We start from the raw sequence: 25520 nt of genomic DNA, 5'->3' as shown, positions 1-25520 counted from the left end.
AGACAAAAAGGGATACATGGTGGGGAGGTGTGTAATAATGCTAATAATGTTCTTGTGAGTTGACTGTGCAACTCGTTAGTGGCAGGCACAATGAGACAAGGGCCTTGTCCCACCTGACTTCCATACTGCCTTTACTATGATTTGTGACCACATCAGACACGGGTCATATTTGGCTTCATTTCAAGTTCTTTCAGTTACATTTTCTGGCTGGCTGTTGACTGACCACCAGCCTCCTTCCCCCCCAGTGCAGACTGCCAGAAGAGCAGGGGACTGAAGGAGCCCTGGCCTGCAAACAGGGTAATTCCCACCAAATTCACTGAGATGCCACACATGGATGCATGATGATGTCATTCACATGTTTGCAAGTTCAGCTGTGCATGTGTATTTGCAAGTGATAAATGCCTTGGTTCAACCTTCTGGTTTTGAGGTCATTGGTTATTTGCAAAACTGGGATAACATTTGATTTTCACACTTAAATGAAAAATAGGTTTTATTACATGGTTTGGCTCACAACTTAAGTGGTATAAATATATATACATATATCGTATAGTGGTATAAATATATCTATAAATATACATGTATTCTTTGCTACACCTCAAACGTCACCATATCATCTTTGGGCTTAGCAAAACAAAAAGATAAAAGGATGTGCATTCTATCTTTCCCTGTGCACATTTTGGTTTCTTCTCTAAAGTAGCAAAGCATTTAGGTAAAACAGCATTGTCTGCACCACTGGACACAAGCACTGAGGTAATTGTTGTTCAACAACTTTGCAATGCCCTTTTCTTCTTTAATTAAATTAACCACAAAATGTACAAACACAAATACTGAGAAAAATATGAGTCGTACAGGAAGGAAGAAAAAAAATTATGTGCCAGGAAAGGACTTTGTTCCCCACTTCTACCCAGGCAAAGTGGGAGAGAAAAATACAAGTAAAACTGAACCCCTTCTTACTCAGGGAATATGACCATCTCTTTTTTTTTTTATCCCTGGAAGGCTCTGGCCAAAAAAACCCCCAAAATAAAACAAAAATCAGAAGAAAGAAATTTGCCTAAACCCCCCTTTTAGGCAGAATAATATTTGTGTCTTTGCTTTTAAACTGCTTTTGGAAAAAAAAGAATGTAAGTGAGATTTTATTTTTGAAAAGCCACTTTAAGCTCATGTGTTCCTTTGGTCTAAAAGTTACATGATAATGCGTGGGGCTGGAGCTGTGTTCTAAAAACCTGTGGTATTGTCCATGGCAGGTCGGTGTTTGCTGTGCCACATCTGTTCCAGGGAGAGCTGCAGGTAGAAGAATCTTTCTCCTCCCCTCAGAAGAGGAGAAAAAGTTTCTTCCCTGCTTGCTGCTACTCTGGGTTTGCTATTTTTTTTCTCCTTTTCAATTCCCAGTGGGGTGATTTGCTCATGAAAGTACACAGCATTTTTTTTCAAACCAACTGATCTAGAATTCTGTATGTCACATGTCCAACTTTGGCAATATGAAAAACCACATTTGTTTAAAAGACATTGGTACATAAAACACATTTACTGAAACCCTAATCTTAGGTTCTTAAAACAGACGTGCAGAAAAAAAAATATCTACAAAGAATGGCCCATAAAACAAAAAATAAAAACATTTAAAGTAAAAATTACAATGAATTTTTCCAGTCATTGTAAACATTTTCCTAATTATTGCTTTTAGAATGATTAATTGCATAATAAATTATGAAGTACTATCATTGAAAAAATAATTATGGATAAATGATTGTCTCTTAGTAACTGGCGAGGCAATGCAGAGTCCTTTGCCCCTTTTTATGCCCTGAGAAAACAGTAACTTTGGAGTTCCTTCTTTCAGCTGGAGAGCGTAGGGAAACTACTGTAAGCCAAGATTGCTTTGCAGCATTGAAACTATGTACAAGCAACTGCTACAGGCACCCTGACTTGCCAAGTCATAAATAAAAAAAATCACTTTGCCAAAAAGTCTTAAGGGTCCATTGGTTCAATTGTTTCTTGCTTGACCTTTACAGGTAACAGAGGTAGTGGGTGACCGTGAGGCAACTTCATAACTGACATATCTGACGACTCGTAAAGGTTGCATCCTGAGGAGATAAGCCCATTTCCCAGGTTCCTCTGCAGAGAGACTTTCAGGTTAGCTCCTTCCATTTCCCTCCTGAGCATGGTCAGTATATCCTTCTCCACGATGGATGTTAAGTCGATATTGTCCTCCACTTCTTCCAGCTTGTCAGCATTGTCACTGATGTCGAACTTCTCGATCTCCTCGTTGATTCGGTTCAGGTCCTCCATGGAGCGGCCAGAGGCCGGAGCGACGGGGCAGTTGCCCTTCAGATGGACCTGGAGGCTGCAGAAATGAATGTAGCTCTTGTGGCAGTGGATGCATTTATGGGGGCGTTCCCGAGTGTGGAGACGCTTGTGCAGCTTCAGGTGCACAAACTGGGTGAATTTGGCTGGGCAGAGCTTGCACTGGTAAGGCTTCTCTCCAGAGTGGAGCCGCAGGTGGGTTTTGAGATTGCTGGTGCTGCTGAACCGCTTGTGACAAACCTAATGTGGGGGGTGGCAGAGAAACAGCGAAATGAGTGGGAGGCGATTTTATGGTTTAAATCACAGACACCTAGGAGGAGACGGCAGGATGAAGCAGCAGCTTTCTATATCTTCACACTTTCTCACAAAGGGAAAAAAATCCCCACCTTTTTTATTTAAATATTGCTGAATGTCATTTTGAGTGTGGCTGATGGCAAAACTGTATCAGGCAGATGTTGCTCTAGCAGGCTGCAGGCAATCGTGCTGTCTCACAGACGCTGCTGCATGAGGGCTGGGCCCGGCTGTGGTGCAAATTCTAGCCCTGAGCAGCCAAGGGTTTGTCCCTCAGCCCTCCCTGCACACTGTAGGGGGTGTGCAAAGCCCTGCCATCCCTTTGGCCTGTGAAGGAGTCACCTCTCTCTCTGTGTTACATACCTGACACTCGTGGGGTTTTTCTCCTGTATGTACCAGATAGTGCTTCTGGAGGTGAGCCAGCTGCGTGAAGCCCTTATTGCAAGTCTGGCATTTAAATGGTCTCTCTCCACTGTGTACTCGGAGGTGCACCTAGGGAGAGACAAAGCAATTAACAATTTGCAGTTTCCAGTACTACAACAAAAGTGCTTTCAGATGTTTCCTAAAGTCAGCGGAAGAGTCCCATTGCCAAAATACAATGTTATCTAGTTAATTAGGTGGCGTCAGTATTAAAGCACACAACCATGCTTTCTTGCTGGGGGATACTGTATTAAGCCCAGACACATAAACAGCCTAACAAAGCAAGGGAGGCGTGACCCTGCTTTTCCTCGAAAACCTACAGGGAGAAACCCGAGCCTTCAAAGCAGGCTCCTGTCTTATTCTCCACTGCCTACCTTCAGATTGGAGAGCTGGCCAAAGGTCTTGGAGCAAACATTGCATTCGTACTTGATCTTCCCATTCTGCTTTTTCAGTGGGTATGGGAGGGTTTTGTAACCGGTCACATTCCTCTTACTTTTAATGAGATTCATGGCTTCTTCACTGCCGGTGGCAGCCAACACCACTGAGGTAGGTTTAGGTTGCATTATGTGTTCTGAACTGGCTGCTGTACCAGCGGTGGGGGACCCACTGGTAGGGCTGCATGGCTTGTCCTTCATGCTGGCAGCAGCGCCCGTGATAGAGAAGGCACTGTTGGGTGCTGGTATGAGGAAGTCTCTTGGATGATCAGGCTGCAGCAGTCGACGGCCTCCTTCACTGGGCAATGAGCTGGGGAGTGTGGTGGGGTTGAGCATGTGGTGGGAAAGGCTACCTCCACTGAGCAGGTTGCCATAAAGAGGGTACATCCTTGGGAAGAGATTGAAATTGTTGATGCCATTGATATTGTTCAAAGCGCTCAGATTATTACAGCTCATATTGAATGGAGGTAACAGGAATTTGGGGTAATGGGGGTTATAGGACGGTAGAAAGGCAGGTGAGAGGTGGCCAGGAGGTGCATATCCAGGATAAGACCCCAATCCTTCTGAGCCATATGATCCGTTCAAGTAAGAGTATGGCTCTCTGTGCTCTTGGGAAGTAGGTGCCAGAGGTGAAACTGTGACCCCCGGACTACTGTGAGGGCTTGAACTTTTTAAACTTTGGTCTGGGCTGCTCCTCCCGGAAGGACTTGGTGTAGTAGATGCCTGGATGGGTGAGTGAGTAATGTAGCTGGGTCTGTCCATGCCATATGCTAAGGATGCTTTCAGATAGTCTTCAGGAATGTGAGGTCGGATCGGGTAGACAACTCGAGGGAAGAAACACCTCTCCGGGCTATAGTTCTTATGTAAATCATCCAAGTCTTTTTCTGGAGTAACTGGTGAAATGTTGGTCTGAAAGAAGTCTTTTCCTTTAGGAGGATTGGATTCCATTTTCAGGATTTCTTTCACACTGTGCTCCTTCTTTGGGACACTTTTCTGATAAAGCTCATCTTTATCAGCGCTGTGCTGCTTTGGATTAACGTGGGTTTGTGCTGAAATACAAAGACAAGATAACAATTATTTAGATATGTCACTGGCGTTATCTCTTTTCAAAACAGAATCTAACCCCTACAAATTTAGTGGGAAGGAAGGGCTACTCTCGCAGATGAACAATCATTCAACTTGCCACAAAACTAATGGCTGTGTGAAGAAATGCCTGCTGGTATTAAGTGTTAATAAACAGCATTGTTAATTTAAGGGATACCAAGGAGTACATAGAGATCTGGATGATGATGCATTTGCAGAGTGCCAGCCTCCACTCTGCAAAGTGATTTCAACTTTCTTCCCCCTTAAATTTGCCTAGCTTTGCTGTTGAATGTCTCTTTAAGCAGTATTTCTAATAAATGTGGTAATGAGCATTTGTTCACAATACAGGTTTAACTGAAGGACTTTGCAGAACACAAGCTCCCAGAAATGTTCCTCAGTAAAATAACAAGGCATGACAAATCGGGTTTTGCCAAACCGCAGCAGTCACTTCACCAGCCAGTTCAATTACTTACAGTACCAAAAAACCAAGGCTGGCTAGGATGAAAGCCTTCTTCAAAGAGAAGGTATTCTCCATCAGTAAACAGATCATTACTCATTAAATATACTGCTTAGGAACATCTACAACAAAGCAGACTATTTACTGCAGATTTCTGTGGCATTCAGTCTATGCAAAACTCCTCTGCTTACAGCTGTATTTTATAAAAAAAATGCTGAAGCAAAGCAAAAGAAAGCAAGACTGGTTGGCTCCAGCTTAAGTTGAAATGTGCTTTAAAAAAAAAAAAAGGGGGAAAAAGAAATATGTATTTAGAAGGAAATAGAAGCTAGCATACATTCATCTCAGGTCAGCACATACTCTATTTATTTGTATTCAAAGACCTTGCTGTCTGAACATAACACAATCTTAACAGCACACTGAAAGATGCCTTCAGTAGAAAAACAAATCTGCCTATATCTTTGTTACATAATCTTGATTACTTGTAAGATATTTTATTATGGGGGGGAAACCATAAGAAGGTTTCATAATCATAGTTAGTTAGTGCAAGGTTTTCCATCAGGAGGTACAAGCCAACACCAGTAGGTACGTGACTCAAGAACACTGCAGTCCTTTAGAAATGTTTCTGCTCCCATGACTGACTGTTCTTACTTCACTATCTGAGATGAGAAACAGTTATTTCTGATTTTTGGAGGATCATCTGAACCAAGTGTGGAACGTGAGAACCAGCAATGACCACACTGCTTTCAACACAGATTCTTTGCTTCACTATTCACTACCCTGATGGAATCTATCATTTGGCAACATTACCCTATAAGGCAAAGAAAGCTATTTATTAAACATATCCAAGAAAACAGCTGCTTGCAAAACATGCTCCTACTTACAGCAACCCACTTTACAGTAGCATCCTTTTTGAAATGGCATTAGATTAGTAACAAGCAAATTTAGTTTGAGACTTTTGAATAGTTTGGATATTTTCAAGCTCCAATGAAATGCAATTGAACACATTTAAGTTCAATTAAAATATGTATGATAAAACTTAAAAGTGTTATACAGCAAGCATATGTACACATAAGCACACAGACAGCTTCCCAATTACTTCTCTTAGTGTCCAAAGTTTAATGCAGAGCTGTATCAAAAATAAAATAATAACATATTGTGTTTTCTGGCTTTAAAAATCATCTACTTTCTTTGGTAATTTTGTCTGTACTCGTGGACTGATAACTCATTTTCTAAATGTCAGCCAGATTTTGGGGCATAGCACAGAGGTCCTACTAGGTTCAAGAAGCTCCACAATGGCACTGTGAGTAATATTATCTGTATCTTCTTATCAGCTGCCTTTCACCACAGCAGTGTTTCAGAGCAAACATTCCTGGTGACACTATCAGCATCGGGAAGTATCAAGACCAGGCAGTATTGAAAACTGGACGGGGTGGGGGAGGCAGGACTTGTGAAGCCTTGCAGCAGGAAAAATAAATAAATACCACCTTATCAGGCCCATATCAGTTTCTCAGTGGGGTCTGTCAAGCAGGAAGTTCAAATTGACACTTTTCTCTTTTAAAGAAAAAAACTCAGGGGGAGGGGAAGAGGAAGGAGAAATGCTGGTGGTGCTGGAAAAGTGATAGAGAAACTGGGGCCTCTTCAGCTGGAGAAAGAGTTCCCACTGTCACAAGGTTAAACATGAGGGTGGGGATGTACGTGCCTTATGTGCAGGAGCAAGCCCAGGAGTGACAGAAAGGAAGCTCATGCAGAGATCGTAAGTTTCTTTGTGCAACAATCCCATGCTCTCTCTTGATAATAGCTCTTTTCTTCCCTTCTGAATTTTCCCAGTAAAGCTGTCCCTCCTACTAATTTCCATGTGTAGACAGAAGTTATGATATTTAAAGAAATTTTTTCAAGTCTAACTGTGATAGCTGTCTTTAGTTTGCAAGCTATCTTTGGTCCATAAATCCCCTCTTGGCTTTTTCCCTTATTACTTGAGCACAAGGGACACTTGGGAACACCAGAGAGATCAAAACATAAACAAGTGTGTCAGCACTGTGTAAAATAAGAGAAGGTAATGTCCAGGGCCAAGGAGAGGTTCTTAAGTTTTATACTGAAGGTGGATTTAAACCAGGGCTGAAACTGATTGAGAGGTTTACAACCCTTCTTGCTGCTCTTAAAGGAGCCACACTTCAAAGTTAAAGAGATATTTCTTATAAATGGAATTTTTTTTGAACTTGTGATCTTTGATTTAAGTTTTTATCAATCAGAATGTCTCCCATTCACTCTTGAAATGCATTTCTCCCTCCCACCCCCATACACACACACACATATATATACATATACAGTAAATATAGGCACATACTCCTCCAAGATCTGTCTAGTTTCTGTGGTCAGAGGGACACACAGAAAAGAGATTCACAACAAAACAAAAATGGTGCAGCTGCATTTTTAAGTTACTGATCTGAGGGCGGGGGGGGGGGGGGGGGGGGCGGTGTGTGGAAGAAATAAAAAAACCCCAGACTTGCCTCTTGAGGATCCTGACACTTCTAACTGAGGTCAACAGATTATTTGCTCAGATCTGACATTAGTAAGTGTGTGCAAGAGGAAAAGGGACAAAACTCCTGTTACTTTTAAGTATTGATAAAACTTGGGTGAAGGAGCTGCCTGAAGTCACCCCAGTGTGGGTGTTCCAGCTACAGACTGCTGCAGAGCTATAGACTTTGCTCTCGGTTCCTGTGCTCTGAGCTGTACCCTGAGAAACATTTCATAAAAACAATGATCTGCTCTTTTCTAAAAACTTGAAAAACGGTTGTAGGCAGACAGTAATTGCAAGAGTAATTTCAGGAGTGAGATGGTACTGAACACTTCGAGTGGTAGAGCTTAATTATGCCGATTCACATTTTCGATCTAAATTAAGCACCTCTTTTGCTAGTAGAAAGAGAACCTCGAAGTTGTGAAGCGAGCAAAACAAAGAGTGTTTCCACTCAAAATGAGAACAGAGACCAACATTCAGAAGTACAAAATTTGATCATCTGTTTTCTAAATGTGTCCATGGCAGTGTGACATGCCTTTGAAAACCTTTTGCTCAGAGAAGGTCTTTCTGGGAGCCTTCAAATAATTCTCAATATTAAGACAACTTCAGTCCTCAAATTCTGATTTTGTGAGGACAACTTCTCATATCATTTAAAAATCATTTTCCTGAGCCCTTTTGAACATTCCAGGAGGCATTTTTTTAAGCAAGTGCAGATGTTTCCTCTCAACCCAAACAGAAAAGCTTCAAAACCAGAAAGTGAAACTGCCCATAAACAAAAGGGAAAGCGAGCGACAGAGCTGAGCTAACGGCCAGCATGTCAGGGCCAGCAGGAAGAAGAGAAGAATAAATCGCATTTAAGAAAAAAGCATTACAAAGTTGATCTTCATAGAACCGGAAACACTTTAAATAATGTCTTGTTAAACCTGTTAACGAAACAAAAAGATTGCCAAATATTTTGTAAATATGCAAATTATCTTCCCCCAGCTTGAACTTTTTTTCTAAAGCTTGACCAAAAGATGTCACCTGCCTCTACTTGACTGAGGAGACAAACATGACATGAGCAGCAGGAAGTTGCATCATATGATTGCAATATATGAACATTATTATCAAATAGTCATGCCCTGAGTCAATGCAATTGTTTGGATTTTGTTGGGTTTTTGTTGTTTGGTTTTGGTTTGGTTTTTTTTTTAACTGTTACCCTCTCCACCCCTTCATCCTAAAATAATCCTCCCATGTTGAGGTAAGAATGAAATTCTAAACCATTTGGAACCGCCAAAGCAAATTTCCTCAGTGTTTGCTAACTAAAATATCACAGACTAAAAGACAATCTGAAGGAGCAGTTGAATGAGGTTAGGCACATTTAACAAATTACTGAAAATTTATTTTTAGCAGAATACAGAAATCTTGTGCCACCATACTTAAAACTATTTACTGGACAATGGCACCATCTGAAGGTGACATCTTCAATCCTGACAGAAAACATTAGAGACCTCAAAACAGGCAGGAAGGGAATGCCATTTGAGTTTCCAGCACTGGGATAATGTGGAGTCTTGCCTCTACCACTATTGTGCAACTCCTAGCAGGCACTTCAACATCCATTTGAAGTTACGTAGCTGCACTGGGAGCTAATCATGGCCGTGGAGGTAGGTGTGTGCTCCAGTGTCTGAAGGACTGGGTCAAAGGCCCCAGTTCAGGAAAACACAGAGGACAGGGTTAAACCCACAACTAAGTACATGCCTAATTGCTGTCTTGCATCTGGATGCTTTCCTTCTGCGGCACAAATGAGCTAATGCTGGGGAAGTTACCTTTAATTTGAAAGTTTGCTGTTACACAGGCAAGTAGATGTTACATGTGGGTGTGTAAATACATTTATGCTCTAAAGTGGTAGTTCTCTCATTTTTGAGGCCACTAATTACAGGAAATAAAGCCAGAGAAATTCCCTGATACATTTTTTCCCTGGAGGCCCATCCTGCTCTGGTGCTTAAAGAGGAGCTAAGGTGCTGAACTCTAAGGCTGTGATCCCCAAACCCTTGAGGCACTTAAAGCAGCTGCCTATATTTTAAGCTGGCAAGACTGGAAGGTCTCTGTAGGTGTGTATCCCAGGTGGCCTCTCCTGTGCTGGGCAGCCAGCCAAGGTAAGACTCTTCCAAAGCCTCCCACAGGCACCAGTGTGCACTGCACACCCAAGACACAGCTAAGGGAGAGATCTGGGTGCAACACACCATGGCCACTGGCTGCCTCCTGCCCATACCAGCGTGTATCCATGGGAGGAAACCCTGACTTCAGCTTTGCCTCTTGGGACCCAGACCCCAACTTTTCCTCCCTCCTCCTCAGAAGGTGCCAAAACCAGCCACAGGCTGGGAGAGGTGGTGATGCACCCCTGCTCTCCTGAGGGAGGCCATACCACTTTAAACACCAAATTATTAGCAATCCATTTGGCTGGAGAGGACTTTCCTGACTTCCTAGCAGGTTGGGGGGGAGGAGGGGGTCCCCTCAAGCAAGGCTGTGTTCAGATGTCTTGCTAGGCCAAAGCCCCACATCTGTAGCAGGTACAGGGTGCCAGAGAACTGGGGACAACTCCTGCACTTCACTCACGGATGAATGCAGTGCCAGGGTGCCTTGGCCAGCCTTTGTGACAGAGAGAGGCTAGAGAGGCACCACGATGCTCTCTAAGTTTAGATTTAACTAATGGCCTGGGAGAAAGGAGCAGAAGAAAGCTCAACAGTGCTGGCATTCACAGTAAATTCATCTGGTTCCAGTACTAATGCTGGAAAAACCCAGCTTGCACCATTGCTACAGGGACTTTGGCAAATAAAGATCTTTGGGAGACTTTTGGATTTTTCTTCCACACTTTTCAAAAGGCTAACTTTAGAAAACCTCAATCCTTATGGTACCTGTAGGGTTTTTGGCCCATCTGCAGGCTTTAGACCTGATTGTGTTCCTCACAAGAATGAGGGGAGAAGAAAAAAATAGTGAAAAGTTTTTCTCATTTTCTGAACTACTATGTTCTTTAGGTGGAAGGAGCTAACATAAAATTTCTATATGGTTTAAATGTAATTATCTCAAAAAAGAGAAGAATATCTATTTCAAACTCAGCAGCTGGAAATACTGCAAATATTAAGGCTGAACTACTGTGGCTCAGGTTTCCATTTCTTTAAATCCTGATACTGAGCCTACTACTTTTACTGAAATCAGTTATTCTGCCATGTCCAGTCACTCCTAGTTTTGACCTGATTAGGAGTAACCAGACACAGTAGGAAACACATTACAAATACATTAACTGCTACTTCTGCAAGGAAGCCCAAGGTGCCAGCAGATGCAGGAAACTGAACCCATGTTTGTGTATCCTCCTAGCTAGTGACCAAATGTGCCTGACCAGATTTTAGCAAACTCCTCATCCACCAGAGCCCTACATGCTGCTGTCTCATCTCACCTGCAGGTCCCACTGAAAAATTAACAGCTCATTATATCAGGAAATAAAACTGCACACAGAGTGGTGAAATGACATATGTGCAAAGATGACAGAATCAGTGAGACAGTTTCTGAATAGAGAATATAGCTGCATAACACATTCCCTCCCTCTCTTCTCTCTGTCATTAGGAGACAAGTTTTCTTCTATTAATTTGCAGTGAAAGACAAAAAGCTAGTGAAAGAGTGACACCCACAGAGTATAGATGTACTTTTGATTAATCTGAATGTGTGATACAAGTTTTATAATATGGGATGACAGTTCTAATGATCCCCAAGTAACACTGCTATTTTATAACCCATTCCTTGTTGCCAAATAACTGTAAATAGTTCTTTTTATTAAGCAAAAAACCCCAAAACTGCTTGCAGTTTTTCCTTCAAGTTCCAATGTAATCACTGGCAGAAGGACAAAAGAATACTCTGTTTTAAGAGCAGCAACAGGGGAAGTAGCCTAAGAGTCCACTGAGAAGTCAGCAAGAATCTTTTCTTCTCTAGAAGGGGCTCTGGGTGAGGTGTCAGGCAATGATTAAACGAGAAGTAAAGCACCAAGGCTGGAAATAATCAGAAACCACAGAGGAACACAAACTCCTGGAAACACCTCTTCCCTCTGCTACCAGTGCTATTATTTTTGAACAGAAAATGAAAGCTGCAATAAAAAGTCAAGAAATAGGGACAAAGTACACTGAGCTTAAAACACAAGTAACCAGATGAGAAGACCACAGGAGGTTTGCTCCCACAAGATAAGTAAGGGCAGATGCAAGGCTCAAAGTGCATGATGCAGTAAACACGTATTTTGTCAGACACCTAGACAGAGTCATGGCACGTTGCCACTTCCTGGTACAGTGAGGGCAGCCCTTTGGGAGCATGAGTGGACAGCCTTTAGTGTATGCTACCAAAGCAGACTTTTGCTCAACACACCGTGAGATCTGAAATTGCACAGTCTGAGACTGAGCCAACAGCGATGGTTAGGAAGACATAGGTCAGGTTGTCTGTCCAGAATTTCACCAGATAAGACTCAGATTGTAAACAAACAACTACTCAGATTTTATAATCTCTTTCCATTTGAACAAGCACAGGGAACTCATTCTCTTGTGTTGGGTTTTTTAATTCCCCTTTTCCACTCCAAGCTACCTCCTGTGACACAACAGATGATGAAGCTGTGTAATTATACAACTTATTATTAGATGGTATAGGCAGAAGAGACATTACTAGCATTCCTTATTTATACTGTAATCCACTTACTGAGGTTCATCATTGTCAGCTCTCTGGAGGGGGGATAGTGCAGCCTCTCTGCAAAGTCTCGGCAATACCACACAAGCAGCTCTTGGTTGGCAGGGATGGGCTTGATGGTGTAGAAGTAGATGTTCATTCCATTCTGACAAGCAGCCAAGTTCTGCTCCTGAACAGAGTAGCCAGGGTTTACATAACGCATCCAGTTGCTCTTGTCCTCGTTAAATCCATCAATGAAGTGGTGAAGTTCACCACTTGAATAGATCTGGAACAGAGAGGAAGTGCTTATGAATATATATAGGTATATATAGGCACAATATGCAACATGTAGGCACAGAGTCCAGAGAGGAAAAGTGATAAGCTCCCCTTTTTTTTTTAAGATGAAGTAAGAGTTCAAGCTGTGTTCATGCCTTTCCAACAATGACATCCTCTGAGTTAAGAAGGTATTTAAAGGAAAGTCCACAGTCACCTTTTCCATTTAATCTTAGCTAGCTTTGGAAAACAAGACCCAAAATCTGAAATGCAGAGTACTCTCTCTGTGTGAACATTCTACCTTAGAGCCCTTTTCCTGGTGCTCTGATCAACAAGTGGGTGATGCTGATGAGGGCAGGTCTGAGTGCATGCTTGCATTAATGCTTTGAGTCACCTGTGTATAAGACTGACTGACTGGGCTATGTCAGAGTTCTTCTCTCCTCTTTCTATGGCCTCTGTACTTGCAGTTTCCTACCACCTCCACCCAAAGGTTTAAACTAGGCAAACATTCTCCACCCCCCAGAGTCCTAAAGCAACACTTGCTCATAGTTGAACTGTAACCCTTTTGTAGGAAGGCTAGGCGAGGCAAAGATGAAATTCACCTGCCATAACTGAAGGAAGACCTGACAAGGGATTAGCCCATGAGATGTCACTTTTCCTACCAAGGGACATGCTCTGACTTGTCCACAGAGGGGCAAGAAAACATGAATCTGAAAACTGTTCAGTGGTTTCAGGGGAAAGAAGTTCCCATCACTGACAAAAGCTACTGTTTCTTGAAATAATAAGATAATTATTTAAAAAAAGAAAAAAATTCCAGAGAAATCCAGGAAACACACTTGTAAAAACATACACTGCTTACTCTTAAGGGGAGCTAGCTCCATGCTGGATGAAATGGGGCTCCTGGTTTTCTGAAAACAGATGACCAGGCAAAAGCCAGACCTTGAAGTGGGAGCAGCTCACACCTCGCTGAGGAGGAAATGCCTTTCCAAAGGGGAGACAGAGCTTATCTCGGGGAGAAAACCCTCCGCGGGGCGTTCCTGCCCCTGTGCCCCCAGCGCTGTCTCCGCACCTCTCGGGCCGGCCGGGACCCTCCCGCGCCCCCGGAGCCCGGCGGGCAGAGAGGGGAGGCGGCCTGGCCCTTTAACGCGGGCCGTAAACACCAGAATCACTTTCTTTAAGAGTAACTTCCTGTAAACTGAGAAGGGGGAAATACATGTGGCCTCATCAAAGCAGCTTGCGAGAGATTTTGCGGTGTGTTTGTTATGAGAAAATGGAAGGGAGCCGGGCTAGATGTGCTGCATCAAGAGGAGCCTCCGCGTTTCTCCGCTCACCCCGGCTCGCAAACTTCCAGGAACGCGGGGCTCCGGCGCTTGACGCCTGCCACCACTTCCCAAACCAGCCCTCCGCCGCTCCCACGTCAGGGCCACAGCCCCGGCTCCCCGGCAGAGGCACCCCCAGCTCCCACCTATTCTGAGGAAGGCGCGCCCAGATGTGCTGAGTCACGGCGCGCTTCCCAGAAGTGACGCGGGCCCGGCCGGCCCCGCTCCCCTGGCGCGGGCAGCGGCCCCGGGCGCCCAGCAGATGTGCCCGCCGCTGCCAGCGAGCCCAGGATGCCTCTAATAACATGTGGGAAGTTATCTCCCACAATTTCCTTTGCATATGCAAGGCTGTGTCAGACCCCTAGGAAGGAATTAATTTTCAGTGCAGCAGTTTGCCTTGAACGAATCAAGAGGTTATAACAGGGAATTTAATGATGCCTAGATGGCTCCTAGGATATTATTTCTGAGGATCCCTCCACATTAAAGCTTAAAATCACATCATAAGAATGATGTCATCTTTCTCACTGCAATGTAGGAATGAAGTCCTGCAAGATGGCTATCAGCCCCTCTTCCCTGTGTCAGTCTCCTGGTCTCTTCCTACACTGGACACAAGCTCCCAAAAAATTCAACAAAAAGAAACATTTTGTGGCCTTGTTAATGAGAAAACAGTTGCCCGCTCTGTAAAAACACTCATGCAAATAACTGCCTGTGCAATGCTGTATTACATCGTACAAGAATGATCTGAGAAAACCAAAATGATTCAATTAGGTAGGTGGGGAATGCTGGTGCATGCCCTGGGTTTCACCTGGATATGAGGTTGGGATATTACTAAGGCAGGCACCTGAGCACATAGGCTTGGACACAGTCCCAAATCCACGGATTTAGACACAACCTACATGGCTAGAAGGCAGCAAAACAAATCCATGGAATGAGATGGGGCTGAAGGAATGTTCTCTAACAATTAATAATGTGTCTGTAAGGAAAATGAGGATTATGTCAACTGATAAACTGGAGGCATATTCCACAGCACACACTGCCCACGCCAAAACACATTGGCTGCTGCTTTCTTCCAGCTTATACTATGGAGTACAAATTAGGCACCACCTCTGGTGTTTGTCTCTTTTCCCTTTGCATGAGCTGCTTTTTTAACAATTCTGAGGAGGCCTAGTAAGATTTATGAATTGAATGATACATGCTGAAGACTACTACGACTGTGTTATAGCAGCTCTATACAAGAAGCAGGAAGAAATGTCAGAAAATGTATCATAATTCCAGAGTGAAAGTTTATGCAGTACTTTGACAGCTTCTTCATGGTGGGAAAAATCAAGGATGTGATACTTGCGTAAATCAGAATGACTTTCCACTGTGAAGAAATGCAAAATAACCTGCCCTTAGAGCAAGCAGGAGAACTATTTCTTTACAGAATCAGCACGGATACATTTTGGAAGAACAAGCCAGGAAGGGCTGTGCATCTGCAGTGCTCTCTCCACCCACACAGTCCCTACATCCAAGACAGCCAGGCTTCTAACTCAGCTTAATTCACCCACTGGCCCTGTTTGTGCCTGGCCACATACAGAGGCTGTCCCCTGCATCACACAGCAGGAAGTGACCCAGCTTCTCAGCCATACTCATTTAGTGATCTGCTCACTGCAACAACGTGCTGCTGTTTTTTCCTACTTACCCGCCAAAAGTATTTTCTGTTTGCATTCTTGGGAACTGTATCACTGGTATAGATCTCTCCCACCAGGGGTCCAAAGCGTGTTCCTTTTGGGATGTACTCTTTGCTTATCACTCCAGTGACCTGCAAGAAGAGCAGCACAGGATCAGTCCATTGCCAGTAGAAAATGAGAAGTCTCCCTCTTCTCCCCTGTCCCCCAAGTGTAACAAGATAAAGCAAACAATGCAGCAAATTTTTTGTGACAGGTCAGCAAACCAGAAATTAATAAATGAACAATCGTGTTGGTTACAATATTAACAGTTTTGTTAGGTACTAGCATTTTCCTAAGACATATGGAAGCTAATGATGAAAACCACCTTAAAAATGTGCTTTTTGGAAATACATTTACAAGAAGAAACAGTAAGCAAAATGTACAGAGACTGTCAAATATCTTCAGAAGTTATTTTTCCCTATCAAAGGCAACCCCTAAAAGTCTAGTTCCAGCAAACAAAAATATGCAATATCTATCAATCACTTCACTGCTACAGAGCTTGCTTTTCTAATAAGTTAGGAACTGGAATGACTGCTCTTCCAGATCAAAATGAAACCACCCTCCACCCCCCTCCATTCTCTGGTCTATACCCGCCCAGATAGCTAAAAGGAGAACACAAAAAAAAAAAGACAACCTTCAGTTCTCTTACGAGCATACAGTGGCATACAAAACAAAACAGAATCTGAAATGGCTCTGGGACATATACTCACAGGTCACTTTCTTGTACAAAAAGGAATCATCAGTTCCAGTAACATATATTAAGTGGGTTTGGTCAAAAAAGGTGTAAGGATTTTGAAGAAAATGCTCCACTATGCTAGGTCTAAGAAATGTACTCTGGTTGTTCAGCTTCCTTCTTGACAGTAATTATACCAAAAAAAGTCACTGACCACAAATCAGGAAGCAATTAATCATTATTCAGAAGAACGTGCCTTGGAGTAACCCTTTGCAAAACACTGCTGAGTTATTGGTTTTGTCTCCCTGTTTCTCACCAATCTTCTTAAATTTAATGTATCTAAACAATGTTAGAAAACCAACAATTTTGTAAACCAAAAACCCCAAGCCTCTGCAAGATTGATCTTGCTGCTCAGATAATAGAAAAAAAAGAAGGTAAAAAGCCCATTAATTTGGTACTAAACCCAAATGTATTAAAAATGCTCATAGCAAAATGTATTAAACATCTTTCCACTTGTCTTGCCACACACCTTGCCACTTGTCTTTTTGCTCACCAGGATTTCAGAACAAGACAGGAACACCAGAAGAGTTGAAGAAGACTGAGAACTAGGATTACTGCTGTCTGTACCCCACAAGGAATCAATGTCCTTACCAAAGCAGATTAGCACTCCTCAGACCCTACAGATAGCTCACTTCAGTGAGCTTTTCTATTTCTTTTAACAGTCCTTCTCAGCAAAGGGTGGTAAAAACCCTGAACTGTATGTAGACAGTGCTTCCCAAATTAGCTAAGCCTTCTGACTTTCTCATGCTACATTTTCTTACATTTTGTGATCCTTAATGTGTAAGTCAGAGGCAGACAGAGAAATCCTTGCCTGTGTACTGGTCAAGATTAAAAATCCCAGGGAAATATGAACACCTAACAATTTCCTGTTAAATGTCAAAATAAAGGGGCCAAATAACAGCCATGGATTCAAGGAATCACCTGGGAACACATTGCTGGGTGTTCGTGGTGGCTGTTTGTACTCGTTTGCATTTTAACATGTGTTTTCAGCACAGTAGAAAGAAAAAAAAAATTAAAACATCAACAGCAGAGGTAAATGCTCCATTGATCTGTGCATCTGGACTGAAGAGAGAGAAGAGGGACTTCCAGAAATTTTTTTACACCAACCATAGCTGAAACAAGCTCAGTGGCTCAGTTTTATTTTTGTGTTGCTTGTACATGTCTCATAGAGAGCTGAAAAAGGCAGATGTTCTTCTCATTTTCCCTATATATCTTAATTTACATCCATCTGCCCTCTCAAGAAAAGTTCACAACCAAGCTACAAGCACACCCTACCAGTTTTACTGCATGATAGCTTGAGATTTTTCATGGTTTTAAAAATATCTTGGCCTTAATTAAAACGACTTTAATGAAATTCTCAGAATCTCTAGAAATCACTCCTTGAACTAGTCAACTTGAAACACTCTGTGACACAGCAGATACTTTTTGATATCCACTTTGTAGACAGCGCTTGTGTTCAGCTGTGCCAGGGGAGAAGAAAAGATGATTTCCCAGCCTGCACACATCAGAATTTGGCAGAAGTGGTTTCTGCACATCTGCCTGTGCCAACACTGAAGTTTTGCTAAACCAGGCTTTAAAGCTGTCCAGATGACTTTTAGCTGACGGTGGCTCTCAGGTCAGCAACTCTCGGACTCCACTGTTCCCTGCCAAGCTCAGCTGCTGGGATCGATAGGGCAGTGCCAAGGCAGCCTGGCTCCAGGCCGCCAGCAGCCCCCCTGCCGCAGCCAGAAGGGGCTCCTGCCCCGCCGCAGCTCAGCGGGTGCGGCTTCAGAAGCGGCCAGGAAGCCGGGAGCTGCCGAGGGCGGGCAGGCAGGACAGCGGCGCAGCTCCGGGTCCGGAGCCGGGGCTGAGCGGCCCCCGGGCTGCCGGCGGCTGTGCCAGAGCGGCACTTCGGGGCTGTGTCCGCCAGGTGTCCTCCAGCGCGCCGCTCCGCCCGCCGGGGAGCCCTTCCCGGGAGCCGCGGGGAGCGGGGCGCGGGCGCTCCCCAGGAGCGGCGGAGCCCTTCAGCCGCCGCCCGGGCGCTGCCGGCGGGCCCGCACCTCGCCTCACGGGCGCTTCCCCCCTCGTTCCTCTCCACAGGCGCTTACCCCTTCTCCCTTCAGAGCTCCCAGCGCTCCGCCGCGTCCCTCCTCTCCCTGTACAACAGCATTTCCAGCAGGAAGGTGCAGCCCGGCCTCAGCCGGAGCCCGCCGCACGAGCGGGCCGGCTGCGAGCGGCGCCCAGGCGCGGCGGCCCGGCCCGGCCCGGCGGGGGGAGCCCGGGGCCGGCGGCAGCCCGGGACCGACCGCGGCCCTGGAACTGACCAGGGTCCTAATGCGGCGCCGGGGGCCCGCTCAGCACATCCCGGCCTGCCCGCGACCCCCGGGCGTGAGGCGGCTGGGCTCCGGTCCCAAATCTCATCTGAGATGGCGCTTTGGAAGATCAACGCTCCTGCATCTTTGTTTGGGGAGATGTAAGTAAAACAACGACTCCTGCTCATTCTGCAAGGGACGGTATTTTGCGATGGGACCACTAAACTGCTTTAAAAAACCAAAACATCGAACAAAACTCTCATTGGCTTCATTAAAACAGCAGCATTCTCCACACGCAAATAGGGCAGACCGTTATGTGTCCTCAATTAACACTGATTTTAATTTGTTTTTAGCTACTAGTTCTATAGTTATGTATTTTTTACCCCTTTGTTCAGGGACCAGTTTTCTAAAAGTTATGCCACAAAATAGAATGCTTTCAGATGGCTTCCTCAGCAACCACATAAAAAATAAATAAAAGCAGTAGGGGGGAGCAAGTGTCTGAGGTCAGTGAGGCACAGTTCATAACAGCTCAAAATCACTCCTTTCACCAAAATCACTGATTCAGGGTCTGTCTCTAAGAAATGGCCTTATCAGAGATATGCAACAGTAATGGGTGGTTTGCCGAGATATGTTTTCCTCTGTCAAAGCTCACACACCAGGATGTGATGCTAGTAATATTCAAGATAGCAGAGTAACTATCATTTTATATGAAGAAAGTCTGTTTGGGCTTTAAGCACTGAGACCAAAGGGAAGATTATTGAAAAAAAAAATTTTTAAATGTTTCTATGAAAAAATCATTCACATATGGCCTTCCAGAGCATAAGTCCGACACCACATTTCATCATTTTTTGACAATTGCCAAAACTGGGGGAAAGGATAAATAATTCACATACAAATAAATAAATGACTTCATGTAAATCTAACAGCCTAAAATGTTATGAGCAGTAGTAATTCATTTTTTTAAATGCTGACACATTCTGTGAACTCACAGCAAAAAATGTGTTCTTCAGAAAAGTCCCTGATCAAGATCCAAGAATAAACAAGAATATGATGACGTGTCATGGGCTCCCTTGCAAATTGCATAAACCTTTAAAGAGGAGCTCCACAAAGCATGAAAGGAGAAGATATAGAAGAAGCAGCCCTCCCCAAACATCAGGGGCCGTACTTCCTCCCTCCTAAGCAGGCACGCAGTACTTTTCCTGCTCTAGCCAGAGATACAATACCAATCATGACAGAACTAGGATTTAATGATCTAATCATGACAGTATCAGCATTTCACAAGCGATATATTATAGATGTTTTTTTGACAATAAACTGACTCAGCATTTTAAACTCTCAACCAGATGAAGCCATAGCTTTCCCCAAAGTTAACAATGAAGACAGATCACATCTGAAACCCACTGGCAAACACGCACGTATGCATCCCTCAAAGTCTTACCTCATCCTTTTGCAAGTGAAAAAAACCCACTCTCCCGAGCTGTCAGGACTCCAGTGGTTTTCCACGAGGTCAAAACCAGAATCACGCTCCCTCACTGACCCACAAACACGCAAAAGCAACACATGTACCCAGTCCTGACCTCACCAAACAAAATCGAACTTAGAAGGCAGACAGAAGAAAAATACAGTGTTGCATGTCAGAAGTTCCTAGCACATGAGCAGATTATGCCATTTACAACTACTTCACCCTGCAGACAAGTAGCAAATGAGACCTGTCTGTATGTAGCCTTCACAGAAGGGGGGCAAAAGAGCCCAATCATATTGGCCCTTCCTTGCAGAGCTACCTTAAAGATAGTCAGGGCTCAAAAACTGCTATTGCTCCTTAGGGTAGGTGCAATTCAGCACAAATGAAAGACCGGGGGGAGCTTTGGAGAACAAAAGGAGGATGTCCTATAGTCAGACTCCCACTAGCAGGGAGCTGCACGGGTCACATTTTACAAGAAAGAACCAGCAATCTTTCAACAACTTCTCTCTTCCCCCACCTCTTATACAGAGATGGCAGCAATCCTCCTGATTCACTGACCTGAGCCAGGGAATAAGGAAATTACACCTTGGTGTTTCCAAACACAGTGCTGGGAATTTTGAAAGCTCTCTGGATGTCTCCAGCTACAGCAGCAGGACTCTACAGGGGCAGAGGGAGCAGCAGCCTCAGCAGCCAATCAATCATCAGCCGGCGGCCAAGGACCAACCCGAGCTGTCACACTGCAACTCATCCTTCAATCAGAAATCCTCCTCTATCCCATGGCAGAGTCTCAGCTTTATTTCCCTCTTCACACCATACTAAGACCTATCTACCAATGCAATAACACAAAACCAGGTTTCACACTTTTTCTGGAGCATGACCTTTCTCTGCCAAAGTTCTGCAGGGCAGGGCAGGGCAAGGCAGATGGGAAGAGTGATTTTAAGGAGAATTTAGTTTTAACCTCTTACCAAATGTACTTGGCACTCTATTAAGTACTGCCAAGCTAAATTCCACGGTGTCAACACCCTTCAGCTGGGGGTCTGGCCCTATTTCTCTACACAGGATTAAACAAGTACCTGGTCTGGAAGGAAATATTTGATAGGCATGGATGAGTGTACCTCCTTTTCAGCTCTGTGGTCAGTATGTTTAGCCCAAGCAGAAGCACAGGTAATAGTTGCTATACCACAAGTCTCAGCACAGGGAGAAATGAAGGGTTGTCCCCTGGGTTGTTACGCTACTGAACATCACACCTAGCTATAATAGCTACTCTATACGAAGGAGTAAACAAAAAACCAAATTGCTCATCCAGGCTTGTTTCTTTCCAGCCCTTCTGAAACAACAACAAAGAATGTACCCACTCCAGGGACAAGGATGGAACAGACTCGCACGGCTAGCTACCGGTGAAGATACTGTCCCAGATAAACAAAAGTTAATTTAAGCTACGACCACACTTCTGTCAAGCTCGCTACAGTTCTACCATTACTTCCTTAACCGACATGCCAGAGTTTTTAAGAATTTAGGAAGTTGGGAATACAACAACCTCACAAAAAGAATAAGGCAATTTCATAACCAAAGGGAAAACAAAAAGAAATAATTAAACACATTTCCAGGAATTTGTTTTTTTTTTTTTTTTCTTTTACTTTTTTAAAGCTATTTATTGGACAACCGAGGCACTTTAATCTCTGAGCCAGAGGCAATGAATGGTCCTGGCAAACAGCAGCCTAGAAATTGGCACAAAGAACTACCCCACAGTTTAAAAATGCTTATTCAGATGCTGTTCAAATTGTGTGAAAATTTAACTGTTTGCGAATTGGTACAGAACCAGTTTCAGGGATAGGTTGCCTACAATTTTCAGTGAAAATATTACACAACAGATGACCAGCACACAGTTTCTTAAAAGAGTTATTAGGGTCGCATATGAAAGGCCAGCGGGCAGCGTTTGTTGTTGTTGGTAGGGTGTGTGTGTGTGTATGCTAAAGAATCAAAGACAGGGTGAGCACACGCTTTCCAAAGCGCTGTGATTTGGCTTGTCTAACTCCAGCCTTCCCCAGAGCACTGCCGCTTACCTCTTTGCAGTTAGATGCATATTTGAAAGTCAAGTTCCTTGGCAAGGAAGCCTCTGCCTGAGTTAGGGTGCCTCCATCGGCACTGGGATCCAGCGGATGATCATTTACAATATATGTGCACTTCTCTTCAAAATCAGCCTCTGTCCACAGAGTCATGTCAGCATCCTCCATGTCCATTTTCATTGTCCACTCTCTCCCTTTCACCAGATTCTTGAAACTCACAGCGTCCGAGCTACACTGTGTAGCAGCCTGGAAAAAAAGAAAACAGCCTTTAATCCTCATTGTCCTTCAGTGTTGTGGTTTCCGTTGATACAGTGTGACTAATACAGTAGTCTGTGACACTTTAAAAGCGTATGCGGGATAGTTGGTACAGTTGAGTAATAGCCAAAAAGCAGTGTAAACGAAGCTGCTCTGACTGAAGCAGCACTTTAAAATGCCAGTCTCGGTAGTAATGAGGGAACAAAAACAAAGAGGAGAAAATCCCTAGGCTGTGACAACCACTTTACCTTTTTCAGACCCTTTCCTTAATGCTTCAGAGAGAAAATAATATTCCGTGCCGAAGAAAATGTGGGGTCATGGCCGTGAGACCACTTAGTCGCCTGTGGAAAAGCTGCCTCAGAAAAGTGTCACACAAACAAGGAGAGGAAGAGGAAAGGAACTGCTGTCTGCGTCTGAATGAAGCTAAAAATGGAAAGCGCATGTTGGAAGAGCGGAACCCAGCCTTGCCTCTTCCAAATGGGGAAGCCTGAACTTTCCCACCGGCTTTCAACACACAAACAACTTTCAAAACAACCTGGCCCCCCCGCCTCCTCCTGACGTCCCCTTATCCTTTGGCATGGAAAGCTGAGAAAGCCGACATCCTGCCAGCATCACTGTAGCAGCAGCAGCCCTGTACAAAGCACTGCAACATGTTCCTGGGGGTCAAACCAGAAAAGGAGCATGGGAAATAAATAAAATAAATTTTTTTTTAAAGTTATTCTATCCCTTTTAATTTTGATGGTACGTCCTAGAATCAGTATCCCAAAGCAGTGGATATGAGCCTAGCGGAATAGTTTCAGCAAGTCCTTCAGCCCCTCTGTCTGTTCAGGACAGAAGCAGTTATCTAACCTATCCTCGAACATGTATTAGGGTCGGGCTCTTTCCATACGGTTCATGAGAAACCAAAATCTGTGCCTTCGCCGGTAGCTGAGAATAACGCTCAATCCGGCGTAAAATCCCTTCATTTTTCCTTTTTGGATGCGCAGCTACTAGGAAATTCACACCCCTCCTCCGGGAAAAACGAAACACGAAGACTGAAAGCGCACGATTTTCCGAGAAAGAGGTTACGGGCTGACTGACTGCGGGTTCGGGGGAGACCCCCGGCGACCCCCGGGACGGGCCCTCCCGGGAGGCACAGCCCGAAGAGGCTGGGGCGGGGGTCGCGGCAATACACAGCCCCCCCCCTCCTTTCGGCCGCCGCCGCTCCGGACCGGCCCCGTGCCCCGTCCTGGCCGCGGTCGGGGCGAGCAGAGCGACAGTGCCGGACCCTCGGCGTTGAAGGGGAAGAGGGGATGAACAGCGAAACTCGGGCCAGGGGTATGACAGCTGCGCAGCGGAGTGAAAGGGTTAATGCCGGTCAGAGGAGCGCTCCCGAACCGGGAGAGGCGACGAGGAAACTTTTGCTCCGTCCCGCGGGCGCCGGGACGAGCGAGAAGCAAGAGCCGGGGAGGTGGAGACGGGGCTGAGAGACGGGACAGCATCGCGCTCCTTACCGGGGCAGAGTCCGCGCGCGTTTCCACACCGAAGCCCACCGGCGGCGGCAAACCTGGCTCATTTCTACAGAGTAAACATTTCTCCTTCCTTCCAGCGGCCGGGTCCCCGGGAGACTGACTCACACCTCCAGCCGCCGCTCCCCTCCCGCTCCTCCCTCCCCCGGCTGTCACAGGTGCTGCTGCTCTTGCCGCTGGGGAACGCTGGGGGGCCGCCTGCCACAGCCGCGCTCTCCGCTCCGCTCCGCTCGCACCGGCCCGCCCGCGCTCACGCACCGCACCGGCCCGGCCCGCCCCGCCCTCCGCCGGCCCCTCTCACAGCGCGGGAGGTGGGGCCCTACCTGCGGACCCTGCCCCGCCCAGCCCACCCGCGTTGGGTTTTCTACATCACTGTTATTATTTTATTTTCGCCCCCTTTCGGCCCCGTGCGTCAGCTGGGAGAGCCGCGGCGCTGCCCCACCGCCGGGATCTGCCGGGTGGGCAGGTACCGCGGCGTTTCGCGGAGAGCGCACCTGAGGCAACTTTTACTAGAAATCTGTTTTCCGCGCTATTTTTAAGCTCCGGAGTTTAACACGTGCCCGCTTTCGTTCTTGCGTAGTTTGACTTGATAGCACTTTATAAAAAATACCAACTAAAATGAATTTACTGGTTTACTGATTAAAACTCGATTCAAAGTGCTTGCTCCCAAACCTCAGCAATATACTTGAGATGACAAATTTGGGAGTTTCAAAGTTTTGATTTTATCCCTTTCCAGAGTCTCTAATCAGTGCCTGTAAGAGGAACTGGGGAAAACATTTCTGTTTCTCCCCTTAAACAAAACCTTCCCCCTTTCCCTTGGTGACAGCAGGGAAGCTCTCAGCAGCAGGACGAGGCGCGCAGCGTTTCCGAGCCCGGTGCCCTTTTCGCAGCGCGGTAAGAAAACGAGCTCGGGTCTCGCACGGGGCGATGTGCGAGCGGCCGCCCGGGAGCACACTGCCGAGGGAAGGAGGGTTGGTAGAGCAATCAACAGAGCCCGGCACCCAATTTTTTTTTCCTCCGATCCAAGTCAGCATGCTGGCTGAAGGAAGGACATCCTGTGATGATGGCATACAATGTCCTGTTTGTTTATTATTAAGAGCATTCCTGCTTCTCATTACAAAACAACCAGATGCCTTACTTCCTTCAGTGGTCCTGTCTCTTCAGCAAGGCGTCCTCGGGCTCAGAGGAACGGTGATGCACAATTCCATTTATAGCCATCCACAGCCCAGTACGAATGCTAGCTGCTTCCCTGTGAGGCAACTCTACTCCTTTTCCTTCTCCTCACACGTCTGCAAGCATATTTCTCGTCACTTGCCTGGCACTTTACGTGGCAGCTAGTTTCACATTCTCCTTCTAAACATACGTGCACTTATATTCTAGGATGATCTTGGTGAATTTCTTCACAGGAGAAGGGGAGGGGGGGCGAGAAGCAGGTTTATGCAATCGGGTGCCTGTCTGTCTCTCTGACAGGCGTACACAAACCCCTTTCTCTTAACCTGCTCCTCCTCCCACTGATAAAAAAAACGTGTGGAAAGGATTACTTGCCATTTTGGGCCTGCGATGCTGAGAATAGCACATCTGTGTAAAGACCTTCCGTGTGTGTGTGTGCGGTAGGGCTCGTGGCAGCAGACCTAAGTAGGGCAACTGCTCCCAAGTGAGTGTCCTGGCTTCACTGCCACCACAGCATAATTCCACAGGAGAGGTGGCCCGAGCACTGGGGCTGGAGGAT

At 45.2% G+C, this 25520-nt stretch overlaps 1 protein-coding gene across 2 annotated transcripts; it reads right to left on the bottom strand.

The window, feature by feature from the left end:
- Positions 1-472: 472 nt before the first annotated feature.
- Positions 473-23847, bottom strand: PRDM1 (PR/SET domain 1). 2 transcript variants are annotated; one of them, XM_058801896.1, is made up of 7 exons: positions 23777-23847; positions 22026-22274; positions 15449-15568; positions 12209-12461; positions 3384-4492; positions 2953-3081; positions 473-2538 (listed from the first exon to the last, which is right to left on the bottom strand). In XM_058801896.1, the coding sequence occupies exons 2-7, from the start codon at positions 22206-22208 to the stop codon at positions 1963-1965; spliced, it is 2370 nt and encodes a 789-aa protein (XP_058657879.1). In that variant the 5' UTR covers positions 22209-22274; positions 23777-23847; the 3' UTR covers positions 473-1962. The 2 variants fall into 2 exon arrangements, with proteins under 2 accessions (XP_058657879.1, XP_058657878.1); XM_058801895.1 differs by lacking the exon at positions 23777-23847 and having other exon boundaries at positions 22026-22307.
- Between the last annotated feature and the right edge of the window lie 1673 nt (positions 23848-25520).

The sequence above is a fragment of the Ammospiza caudacuta genome, chromosome 3 (assembly GCF_027887145.1).
Source record: "Ammospiza caudacuta isolate bAmmCau1 chromosome 3, bAmmCau1.pri, whole genome shotgun sequence".
NCBI classification, from domain to species: Eukaryota; Metazoa; Chordata; class Aves; order Passeriformes; family Passerellidae; genus Ammospiza; species Ammospiza caudacuta.
Note: the sequence above shows the minus strand (reverse complement) of the source record. Positions and strands in the feature narration are given on the sequence as shown.